At 39.8% G+C, this 12578-nt stretch overlaps 1 protein-coding gene and 1 long non-coding RNA gene across 7 annotated transcripts in view; both read right to left on the reverse strand.

The window, feature by feature from the left end:
- Positions 1 to 12578, reverse strand: part of LOC118495801 — a 542497-nt gene that overhangs the window by 262468 nt on the left and 267451 nt on the right. The gene's annotated exons all lie outside the window — the stretch shown is intronic.
- abhd18 (abhydrolase domain containing 18) overlaps positions 10975 to 12578 on the reverse strand; it is a 66038-nt gene continuing 64434 nt past the window's right edge. For 4 of the 6 annotated variants that reach the window (XM_031313814.2, XM_031313812.2, XM_031313811.2 and 1 more), the window contains one exon: positions 10975 to 11652. In XM_031313814.2, coding sequence (XP_031169674.1) covers positions 11595 to 11652 — 58 coding nt within the window. In that variant the 3' untranslated portion in view covers positions 10975 to 11594. The remainder of the gene's footprint in view (positions 11653 to 12578) is intronic. The other 2 variants (XR_004107480.2, XM_031313813.2) reach the window with 1 other exon arrangement.

Here is a 12578-nt window from a genome sequence, read left to right on the forward strand (position 1 = left end):
AAAGGCTACAGTGGGACATGTGGCTTTTACCCCTCAATGCTTTTTAGCTTGAGTGGTTCTGGTTGTGTTTGGAAATTATTTTCCTACGGACATTTAATCTAATGACAAATGATAACTACTAAGCGAGAACGTATGTGGACATAAATGTATAGCTGTTGACATGCCACTGATGTCTTTGTGTGTGTGTGTGTGTGTGTGTGTGTGTGTGTCTGTGTGTGTGTGTGTGTGTGTGTGTGTGTGTGTGTGCATGTTCAACAGAGCAGAGGTTAGCCTAGAGGCCCCTTGCTATGGCTCGCGTTTTCATGCAGCATATATGATATGATACTATTTCTAAAAGATAATAAGATAAAGCTGGTTAAAACGTAGTTGTTACGCATTAATGTCAAGTTGTACATAGCATAAAGGTGTTTAGGTAAAGACTGAGCTGACTACTCAATATAGGAGAGAGATAATCATTGCAGTAATTTGTATTATACATCCTTGCAACTGACTAATGTTGCATAATTAACTGTTAATTTGTTTCTTGTATTAAGTACTTAAGACTAAAAAATGAGACTAGGAAACAGAAAAACAGAAAATAAAACACCATACATGTATGTAGAGCAGAGGTTGACCTTTGAACTTAGTTGCAGCAACTGTTACCTATAGGCGTCATCCTCTGGCTCGCATGACAGCTGCTCGTTTCATACAGCAGAACTGATGCTTATGAATCTGGGCCTGTTAAGAATGCAAACCACCGTCTACACTTGTGTAAAATAAACAGTGAAAGCTAGACAACCCGTCCGCTGGCTCTATATCACTCTGGCAGCATGTGACAGAAGGGAAAGTTGCCTGTTGCATTGGGCATTCCATCAACAACTGGTTGGTAATTTTATCGAATGTCAGTCAACTTAAGCTACCCAGGTCTGAATTATATAGCACTAAAACTAGAATCAGCAGTTTGTCTCCTAACTATTTGAACATTTCGCATAAAGTAGTAGTATGGGGCTTTTATTTAAAGTTACATTAATGTCAAGTTGTACAAAGCATAAAGGTGTTTAGGTAAAGACTGACCTGACTACTCAATATAAGGGAGAGATAATCATTGCAGTAATTTGTATTATACCTCCTTGCAACTAACTGATGTTGTTAATTTGTTTCTTGTATTAAGTACTTAAGACTAAAAAATGGGCCAAGGAAACAGAAAAACAGAAAATAAAACTGTGTGTGTGTGTGTGTGTGTGTGTGTGTGTGTGTAAGCGCTGCAGAGCTGAGGTCGACCTTTGACCTTAGCTGACAACTGCATGCTAGAGGCCCTCGCTCTGTCAAAGGGAGAGACTAGTCTACTCCAAGAGAGATCTTCCAACATTGATAGATGTTGTAGATATGAAAAAGACAGAACATTGTATAACAATATTAGAAATACAAAGTCGAACAATATCACATTTGGATATACGAATTCGTAAATAAAATAGCAGTTTGCTTAGAGGGCCAAGCTTCCTATATCTTTTTCTTTTTTAACTATCTCTTATAGTTTTCTTAAATCCTCTCTTTTCTAGTAAATAACAGGAACCTTGTTTGAGTCAGAGTTTTGATGTAATCATAGTTGCCGTTCCAACACCCTTCAGGGTCTTTTCAGTGATACTTTTACAGGATAAAAAACTGTGGTCTTAAATTCTTAGTTTCTGCTCTTAAGTGATATATCATTTGTCGGTCATTCAAATGCATACATACATAGTTGTCAGTTGCATATTGTGTTGTATAATTAATTATTATAAATAATTGAGCTCAGGTTGAAATGCAGATAACATGAGACCAGAGTAAAATGCAAGGTAGTACTACTTACTTTTAACGTTGGTGTTTTACAAAGAAACAAATTTGGGTCGGGGTGCAAAGTTGAATCTCATCTTACTTTTTTTCTTTTTTAACACTGATCACATAAGGTTTAAAAATGTTTGTAATGTTTTTAATATAATTAGCTAAACTACTTGCTGCTATGTTATCTTTTTTAAATCGGCATCTTTCACCACATTAAACACAAACAATCTTTTAAACGTATGTGGTTATGCTAGTTACATTAAAATGATACAAAATAAGTTTTGTATTCACAAGTTAAAATTCATGTTGAACATACCATATCTTGTCTGTGAGACTTAAATTTTGACAACGTGTTAATTCTGAATTGGGAAATTACGACGCAATGTCGCTAAAACATAAATGCATCTGATGAAGTCATATAACTTCAAGGTAGTACTACTTACTTTTAACGTTGGCGTTTTACAAAGAAATAAATTGGGTTCAGGGTGCAAAGTTGAATCTTATCTTACATTTTTACAGCTATTATAAGCATTGTGTACATCAAGGAGAATAAAATATAATTTTAACAGCTGTATTAATACGAAAATGTCACAAGCACATATTTTTTAACGTTTGTGTATTTAATACAAGCTTAACTATTTGCTACTACGTTATCTTTTTTAAATTGACATCTTTCACCACATCAAACACAACCAATCTTTTAAGTCAATGTCAATGTTTGTCATTGTGAATTGTCAATCACTACAAATCTGTTTTGCTAGTTACATTAAAATGATACAAATAAGTTTTGTATTCACAAGTTAAAATTCATATGCATGTGTGGGCGAACATTAGTGGTTCACATGCACAAGTGGCAACATGACAACATGTACTGTGTCTGTGTGTGTGTGTGTGTGTGTGTGTGTGTGTGTGTGTGTGTGTGTGTGTGTGAGAGAGAGAGAGAGGGAGGGGTGAACAGAGAGAGAGGAAGTGAGGGGCGAGTGTGTGTGTGTGTGTGTGTGTGTGTGTGTGTGTGTGTGTGTGTGTGTATGTCTGTTTTTCGTGTCTGTTTGTGTGTGGGTGGGTGTGTGTGTGTGTGTGTGTGTGTGTGTGTGTGTGTGTTTCATGTGTATAATGGTACACAAGTACAAGAAAGTTATAGGAGTGTGTGTATCTTTCCCATTAATTTCCTACATTTTGACCGTAAACAAAAAAAAGTGTGACTAAGTTGAATAAATCACTCAACATGCAAAGAAAGTAATCTTATGTATGTTAAGTGTTCAAATGCCATGTGTGATTTTGTGTGATCTGATGAAAAATACCACATTTATGGTACAGTGAATGTTGATGTGAAATGTTTTTTTTTGACTTCTCACTGGTTAGCTCATTTGAACTGAAAACGTAATTTCCGGTAGAGTGTTTGGGCATGGGGACAAATAGGTGTGGAGGGAAAAGGGGAGTGAACACAGATCCCCGGGCCAGAACGATGCAGGCACAGCCAGATGAGTACGGAGCAGCGGAGGACGCAGGAGGGCAGAGGACAGTGTGTGTGTGTGTGTGTGTGTGTGTGTGTGTGTGTGTGTGTGTGTGTGTGTGTGTGTGTGTGTGTGTGTGTGTGTGTATGTGTGTGGGTGTCAGAGCAGAGGTTGACCCCTGACCCAGTAGACACAGAAACAGTTGCCCCTGAAATAAGACGCTTTCCTCCGGCTCGCGGGAGACAGCTGCTTTTGGTGAGCACTCAGTTTATACAGAAAGAGCTGCAGAAACAAGTCCTTAATAATTTCTCCTTTGCAATATTGTAATATTGTAATGTACTTGGAGCAGCAGAGTACACTGGGAACCAAAAATACGAACCAGAGCGATGCATGCACAGATTTTCTACAAAATGTAAAACCTAATTTGACCCATGTTATTAGTTATTAAGATGCTCCATTTCATATAATGATAACACGCTTTGTTGGACCAAGTATGACAATGTAACCGTTGGACAATATTTTTGTGGGATGTCAGCTTAAATAGTTTAATAGCTTTAATATTTTTTGTTTGCGTTCATTCCTATATTATTAAAAGACATTGAATGCATTAACAATCGGATTTAACAATCTTAAACATAAACTAATAGTATAACAAATACTGATAAAGATATTTAACTCATTCAAAACCATCATCTACGTATTTCCTGTCACCCTCATTTCTCATTGGCTCATTTGAAAAACGCATTTCCTGGCTCGATGCATTAATATGCAGTTTCCGGACTCCTCCCAGGAAACATCCGGTCTGAGGCACGCCCTCTTTCTAGAAGGTTCCGGAAGGATTGCGTCAGAAACACCTGTCGAACATCAATCAAAATTTTGACAGGTCGTGACCTCTTGACCTGGCTGTCATCAATCAAACTCGCATATTTGAGTGAAAGAAGCTCACCACTTATACTCTCTACTGGCTACTGACACGGCCTACAGTAAAGAGTCTCCATGATAGCAGTAGGAGTTTGTGTTTGGTTATTCAGAATTGTCGAGAAACTTAAACTTTAAAATGTTAGGGTAGTATTCAACTTTCAAATCACATTAATACTTTTTGAAATATTCAATCTTCTTTAAGGCTTTAAAAAAAAGACCTTCTGACATTTTTATATTAGTGTGTTTTGGATAGAATGTACAGACTCAGAGTAGGGGATCCAACTGACTGAGTGAGGAGCAGCAGATGCAAATTATTTTTTACTTTGCTATACCATCCACAGTTTTAACTCACACATTTATTTAACATTAAAATGTAGGGAATGTTGTGCCCTTTCTAACAATGTGCTTAGGGAGGCAAACAGACTTTCACATGAGGCACAATGAGCTTCCAAGTGAAGCAATGTCTACCAACTGCAACACTGCATTATTTTTATTGTATTAAATCATACAAGAAATACCAGGAGGAGAAGACAAACAGGCCCTTTTTGGACAGCTATTGTCCTCACATTTCTTACACAACACACACCATAGATGCACAGGATGTTCAGCGGGGTGTCATATCTCTCACAGTCTTAAAGATTAAGCGAAAACACCTGTTGGTGTTGAGGCCTGAAGTCAGTTAGGAGTCAGTCAGTTGGTCAGTTAGTCCATCATGACATCATGTTAGCTGACAAATAACACCTCTTCTCCTTTCTTCATCTCCTCTTCTCATCCTCTCCTTTTATTCTCCTCCCCCTGTGGCAGTATGTGTTGCTAAAGTGATTTGCGCAGTGGAGGAAGGAGGGGGAGACTGTATGTTTGACAGGTCAAAAATGTCCATTTAATGATTATACCTCTGAAGTTCGTTCTTTAATTCAAAAACCGTGAGTCCAAACGGCAAAATATTATCATCACCAGAGAGATAAAAGTCTGCCGAACGCATTGATGTGGTTTTTATGTTGTGGTTTCAAATATATGCGACACAGAGCAGGTTATAAAAAGGGAACTGTCTGCATCCTTCCAGATATTTCTTTTCTTTTCAAAATGTTGGAGGTGGAGATTGTGCAACTTAAAAAGTGTGTTTCCTGTTGTAATTGCAATAGTTAAATAACTGGATTCTCTTAAGTGTGTTTTGATGAAATGTTCTAATGAAAGATTTGTGCAATTGAGAAATATAATTTTCTCTTTCACTTATGTTGTTATAACTATATATATATATATATATATATATAAATAAATGTGCCAAAAATATATACAATCAGATATATAAAAAATGTAACAAGAGCAGAGAGCAACAATAATATAAAATATTAAGAATAATATGCAAATAAAATATAGAATAAATATTCTAAATAGCACAAATCCTTCATCACACAAATGTGAAAACACACTAAAGAGAATCTAATTATTACACAATTGCACTAAGAACAGAAAACACAAACTAAAACTAAAACCTGACCTTTCTGGCCTTCCTTGATGCAAAATCATCAATGATGTTATCGTATGAAATCTGCTCCCCTATTGAATGATTGATACTGACGGAAAGGCCAGTGAGCTGTTCCTGGGACATGGTTGACCTCAGGTATGACTTGATTAACTTTAGTTTTGAAAAGCTCCTCTCTGCTTGAGTCACAGTGACTGGCAGAGTAAGTGCAATCCTGAGAGCAGTCCAAAAGTTGGGGTAGATCTCCGATAGATCCTTATCATCCCCCGTTCCCCCCCTTATCCGGACCGTTCCATTTGGGAGACCAAGCAACATAGGCGCTGATTTATGTTTTCCTCCGTGGGTGCTCACGGGTGCACGCCTTTTAAAAAAAATGTTTGCATTTCAGACGGCCGACACGAACACACACGCCTATCAGCTCGATGATAAAGCCGTAAAGTAGGCTATCTTTCAACTCAGGATAGGATTGGAGATGAAAAGTTTAACTGACACATAACCGCGATCAGCTTCGTGGGTGCTCAGTATTAGCGGATTAGCGGAGCACCAATGGTATCGGCGCCTATGCCCAGCAACCCGTTTGACCCAGTGGTGAACTGTCCCCCGCTCCCCTTCTCACACAGCTTCTCTGTGCAGTGTGCACGGTACAGTGGGGCAAAAAAGTATTTAGTCAGCCACCAATTGTGCAAGTTCTCCCACTTAAAAAGATGAGAGAGGCCTGTAATTTTCATCATAGGTACACTTCAACTATGAGAGACAAAATGAGAAAAAAAAATCCAGAAAATCACATTGTAGGATTTTTAATGAATTTATTTGCAAATTATGGTGGAAAATAAGTATTTGGTCAATAACAAAAGTTAATCTCAATACTTTGTTATATACCCTTTATTAGCAATGATAGAGGTCAAACGTTTTCTGTAAGTCTTCACAAGGTTTTCACACACTTATGCTGGTATTTTGGCCCATTCCTCCATGCAGATCTCCTCTAGAGCAGTGATGTTTTGGGGCTGTCACTGAGCAACATGGACTTTCAACTCCCTCAAGATCTGGAGACTGGCTAGGCCACTCCAGGACCTTGAAATGCTTCTTACGAAGCCACTCCTTCGTTGCCCGGGCGGTGTGTTTGGGATCATTGTCATGCTGAAAGACCCAGCCACGTTTCATTTTCAATGCCCTTGCTGATGGAAGGAGGTTTTTACTCAAAATCTCACGATACATGGCCCCATTCATTCTTTCCTTTACACGGATCAGTCGTCCTGGTCCCTTTGCAGAAAAACAGCCCAAAGCATGATGTTTCCACCCCCATGCTTCACAGTGGGTATGGTGTTCTTTGGATGCAACTCAGCATTCTTTCTCCTCCAAACACGACGAGTTGAGTTTTTACCAAAAAGTTCTATTTTGGTTTCATCTGACCATATGACATTCTCCCAATCCTCTTCTGGATCATCCAAATGCTCTCTAGCAAACCTCAGACGGGCCTGGACATGTACTGGCTTAAGCAGGGGGACACGTCTGGCACTGCAGGATTTGAGTCCCTGGCGGCGTAGTGTGTTACTGATGGTAGCCTTTGTTACTTTGGTCCCAGCTCTCCGCAGGTCATTCACTAGGTCCCCCCGTGTGGTTCTGGGATTTTTTGGGATCGTTCTCATTTTGACCCCACGGGGTGAGATCTTGCGTGGAGCCCCGGATCGAGGGAGATTATCAGTGGTCTTGTATGTCTTCCATTTTTAGGGCCCGAGCGCCGACAGCAGCGAAGGCCCTATTGAAACTGAAGGAATTATTATTATTACACCAAATAAATTGGCTTTTTGAGGGGCTTAACATATTCAAAAACTCACCAAATTTGGCGGGCGCATCAAGTCTGGTAAAAATTCACGTATTTTAAGGGTTTCGGCAATAGCCGCGCAAAAATGTCTCGTTAGCGCCCCCTAGAAAGTTACAAAAATTGAGCCCCTGCAGTGCGTTTAATGTAGACTCATGAAACTTGGTACACATATGTACCATGTCAAGATGTACAAAAAACGTAATTAGAGCCATACCCTAAACCCAACAGGATGTCCGCCATTTTGATTTCAAAGTTCGAAATTAGTGCGATTTTGGCCATTTCCACATGTCGTACTTTAACAAACTCCTCCTAGAGATTTCATCCGATCAACTTCAAATTTGGTCTGTGCCATCTTAAGACATTAAAGATGAAAAGTTGTTAAAAGAAAAACTTTTCGTCATAGGGCGTTGTCACTGCCCGATGTGAGTCGAGTGCAGATGTGAGTCGCGCATGCGTCACTTTGCGACAAGTAGCCTACAAGATGCTAACGGCTTTTTGAGCTAATGCACAGTCTATGAGCTAATGTTAGCAATCAAACAATCATAGATAGCTAAAACGTTTTTGAAAAGACTGCTGCTGCTGGCTACAAGTTAGCAGTCAAACACAATAAAGGCTGTCACTTAATGGCGTTTTGAGCTAACGTTAGCAATCAAACAGTCATAGATAGCCAAAACGTTTTTGAAATGACTGCTAGCTAAAAGTTAGCAATCAAACACAACAAAGGCTGTCACTTGAATGGCATTTTGAGCTAACGTTAGCAACCAAACAGTCATAGATAGCTACAACATTTTTGAAATGATTACCATCTTCTGTTATTGTATGTAAAGAGAAACGTTTATTATTTTATAGATTTCACAAATTCCAGTATGACATGTTATGCCGTAAACAGTTTAAATCTGAGCATGCGCGACTCACATCTGCACTCGACTCACATGGGGCAGTGACAGGCGTGGCCATGGCGGGGAGGCCATTTTGTGCGTTTTGCCGCCGAAACAGGAAGTGGGTGTAACTCGAGTGTACATTGTCCGACTGGCTCGAAACTTTTCAGGATTCACAAGAGTCCCAACCCTGAGGACAAATAAAGGCCGATATTTACTTAAAGTCATAGCGCCCCCTAGTGGCAACAGGAAGGAGGCCTAAAAGTCAAGGTGCTATACTTTAACGAACTCCTCCTAGAGATTTCATCCGATGGACTTCAAACTTGGTCTGTATCTTCTCAACACCTTAAAGATGAAAAGTTATTAAAAGAAAAACTTTTCGTCAGACGGTGTGGGCATGGCGTGGCGGCCATTTTGAGTGTTTAGCGATGAACAAATAAATTGTTGTAACTTGAGTGTACGTTGTCGTATCTGCCCGAAATTTGTCACGATTGACAAGGGTCCACGCCTGAGGACACCTACAGGGCAAAATTGACTTTTGGTCATAGCGCCCCCCGCTGGCAACAGGAAATGCGCCTTATATGACAAACATCATCCTATTTACATGAAACTTGTGTGGTCTATATGTGATACTGAGCCGCCCCCTATACTTTCACCACGCCCACTTACTCAGGCCACGCCCCCTTTCATAACATTTGAACCGTTTAAGGTAGAGTATTGTGTGAGGTGTCATTGAACTCAGCAGAGAGTTGCTTCTTCATTGATGATGGTTTGGCCCGCCCCCTATGCTTAAGCCACGCCCCTTTCTAGGCATTTGAACCATTTAAGGTATACCCTTGTTTGAGGTATCATTGACCTCAGCAGAGTGTTCCTTATTCATTAGTAATTGTTTGGCCCGCCCCTCTGTGCTTAGCCACGTCCCCTTTCATAATTGGTGACCTGTTTATGGTAGAGTCTTATGTGAGGTATCAATGAACTCAGTAGAGACTTCCTTATTCATTGGTCATGGTTTGACCCGCCCCCTAAGCTTTAGCCACTCCCCCTTTTATAACTAATGATCCGTTTGATGTAGACCTTTGTATGAGGCATCATTGAACTCAACAAAGACTTCCTTCTTCATTGGTGATGGTTTGGCCTGCCCCCCTATGCTTAAGCTACGCCCCCTTTCATAAATGGTGACCCGTTTATAATAGAGTCTTATGTGAGGTATCATTGAACTCAGCAGAGTCTTCATTTTTAATTGGTGATGGTTTGACCCGCCCCCTATGCTTTAGCCACGCCCCCTTTTCACAGCTAATGAACCGTATGACGTAGAGTCTTGTTTCACGTATCGTTGAACTCGGCAGGGAGTTCCCTTTTCATTGTTGACGATTTGCAGTGTCTGAGTGCCGCGCGAATGCACGGTCGCAAGGAGCGGCGTCCGCCGGTAACCCCGACGCGCGCAGAGGCGCGAGGGCCGTCCATCGCTGCTTGCAGCTTTAATCTTATAATTTCTCCCACAGTTGATTTCTTCACGCCAAGCTGCTTACCTATTGCAGATTCAGTCTTCCCAGCCTGGTGCAGGTCTACAATTTTGTTTCTGGTGTCCTTTGACAGCTCTTTGGTCTTGGCCATAGTGGAGTTTGGAGTGTGACTGTTTGAGGTTGTGGACAGGTGTCTTTTATACTGATAACAAGTTCAAACAGGTGCCATTAATACAGGTAACGAGTGGAGGACAGAGGAGCCTCTTAAAGAAGAAGTTACAGGTCTGTGAGAGCCAGAAGTCTTGCTTGTTTGTAGGTGACCAAATACTTATTTTACCGAGGAATTTGCCAATAAATTCATTAAAAATGTGATTTTCTGGATTTTTTTTCTCATTTTGTCTCTCATAGTTGAAGTGTACCTATGATGCAAATTACAGGCCTCTCTCATTTTTTTAAGTGGGAGAACTTGCACAATTGGTGGCTGACTAAATACTTTTTTGCCCCACTGTACCTTCTCAGCAAGCAGGGGTGCCAATTTGCCAATTCCCCACACAGTGAAATGATAGATGATACAGTAGAAAACCGCTTTGAGGATTTTTTTTTGCTCGTGCCGCCATGTGTCATGAAAAAATGCTGCCCGCTTCACCCGTGCCGAAAACTGCTACTGGTTACATGTCTGCGACCGAAGTGTGTGAGAAAGAGAAAATACAATGGTTGAGTAAAGGCCATCGTCACCACAGGTATATAGGTAATATCATTAGTAACAGCTGATCTGAGCTACCTTTACTCTGCTGTTTGACATGTCCTGCAAAGAGAGGACAACACGGCCTACAGTAAAGAGTCTTCATGATAATGATCATGTAAATGGTGTATCTGTTTACAGTGCAGCTAAATTTCGGTAACACTTTACTTGAAGGTATCTACATAAGAGTGACATGACACTGTTATGACACATGAACCCTAACTTGTCATGACAAAAACCAACACTTAATGACAGAAGCGTTATGTCATAAACGTTTATGACTTGTTTATAATGTTTGTGACATGTTCATGACAGTGTCATGTCACTCTTGACTCTGTTATCTGATTTCATGCTGCACAAAGCACAGTAGTTTTCCATACCCAGCAAGGAACATCAACTTTGATTACATTGCTGAAGATTTGGAGGTTTGCAGCCTAACACTTTTAATGTGAAGTAGTGGCAGTAGGACATGTTTGGTTACCATAAGCAGTAACTTAACACAGCTCTGCTACAGCTGTAAGAGAGTGAAGCGTAAACGGTGAGGCTATCAATCAAATCAACAGACATGCTGCATTGTTTCGTAGTTATGTCTTTTTAATCCTGTGTGGGAATGGTCACAAACAATGAAAACTACTACAAAGAGGGTTTACTACAAATTAATTGAATTGTTATTGCAAATCTCTCTTCAAAAAGGGTTTAAATTCATGAAAATCTTAAGGATTATTAATATAACCAATTCAATTTCTATTTGCTTAACAATGACATTTGCTATAAATATTTTATTTTTTAGAGGTTTTGAATCAGGGACAGTGTATTAAGTAACAATTTCAAAAAAGAGAAGACACTTTCCATCTGTAGTCCCTCAGCAGGTGAAGGGACAGTAAAAAACAGAGCACGCACACACACACACACACACACACACACACACAGAGAGAGAAAGGGAAGCTTCTGGTCTATGGACAGGCATTGCTTTTTATGTCCAGCCACTGGTCCTGGTGCTGTTACAGGGAGTAAAGGACTTCAGTCTGCCATGTCTAATGCAGGTTGGGATACTTCAGGCAGAATCTGTCGAATGTATCGTATATGGCCTGTCTGGAAATAAAACAAATATGCAATCAATTCTAAACCAACAACAACACAGCAAAATGTAGCATTCCAAAGAAAAGACCATGTATAAAGATGACTGCAGTTTGTGAAAACAATCTGGTATTTGACAACCTCAAGTTTGAACTCGTTTTTTTCCCATGCAACTAGAATTCCAACCCCATTGATATAAATGAAGGTAGACGGTAGGTAGGAGATGATAAATGTGTATCTGATACATTTATAACAGCTGTAGTCTTCTTACATTTCTAAATCATATTGTTCACACACTACCTGCTCTAAATACAGGAGGTCCTGATTGAGAACTATTAAATTGATAAGATTAAAATATTCATATGATCTAAAGAAGCAATTGACGAAAAGACTCATCACTGTTGGTCTGACCTACAAAAACACACTGTCCAGTCTTGTTAAGGTAAAATGATCTTACAGAGTTATGTGTGTACAGACAAGCTTTCAGAGAGCACATTAACCAAATTACAGCCAAATGTTTCCTTTTGGCCTTTCAGCAAGTATAAGCATAAAGGTTATTATCTACAGCTGATATGACCTACTGCCGGGTTCATTTAAATCTGCAAAAGTGGCGCTCAGTGGTGGCTGAAAACAAGAGGCCTGCTGGTTGCATGTTCAAATTTCTGAATGTGATAATCTGTGATATCTTCTGTTGCTCAACTCTAATAAAGGCACCTCCAACTTCTGCAAATTGATTGGCTTATTTAAAATAATAAAATAAATCATTGGGCTTGGGGAAGATTTTAAGTCATGCCAAGTCAAAAGGCTAAAGTCCAAGTGCAGTCACGAGTGTTAAAGTCAAAGTCTTATTTTGATTACAGTCAACAAGACTGACTCAAGAACAAGTCATGTCACTCTAGGCTTTACACATGACTTGATGCTACAGGGAATAGAAAGGAGTG

Source organism: Sander lucioperca, chromosome 1, assembly GCF_008315115.2.
Source record: "Sander lucioperca isolate FBNREF2018 chromosome 1, SLUC_FBN_1.2, whole genome shotgun sequence".
NCBI lineage: Eukaryota > Metazoa > Chordata > Actinopteri > Perciformes > Percidae > Sander > Sander lucioperca.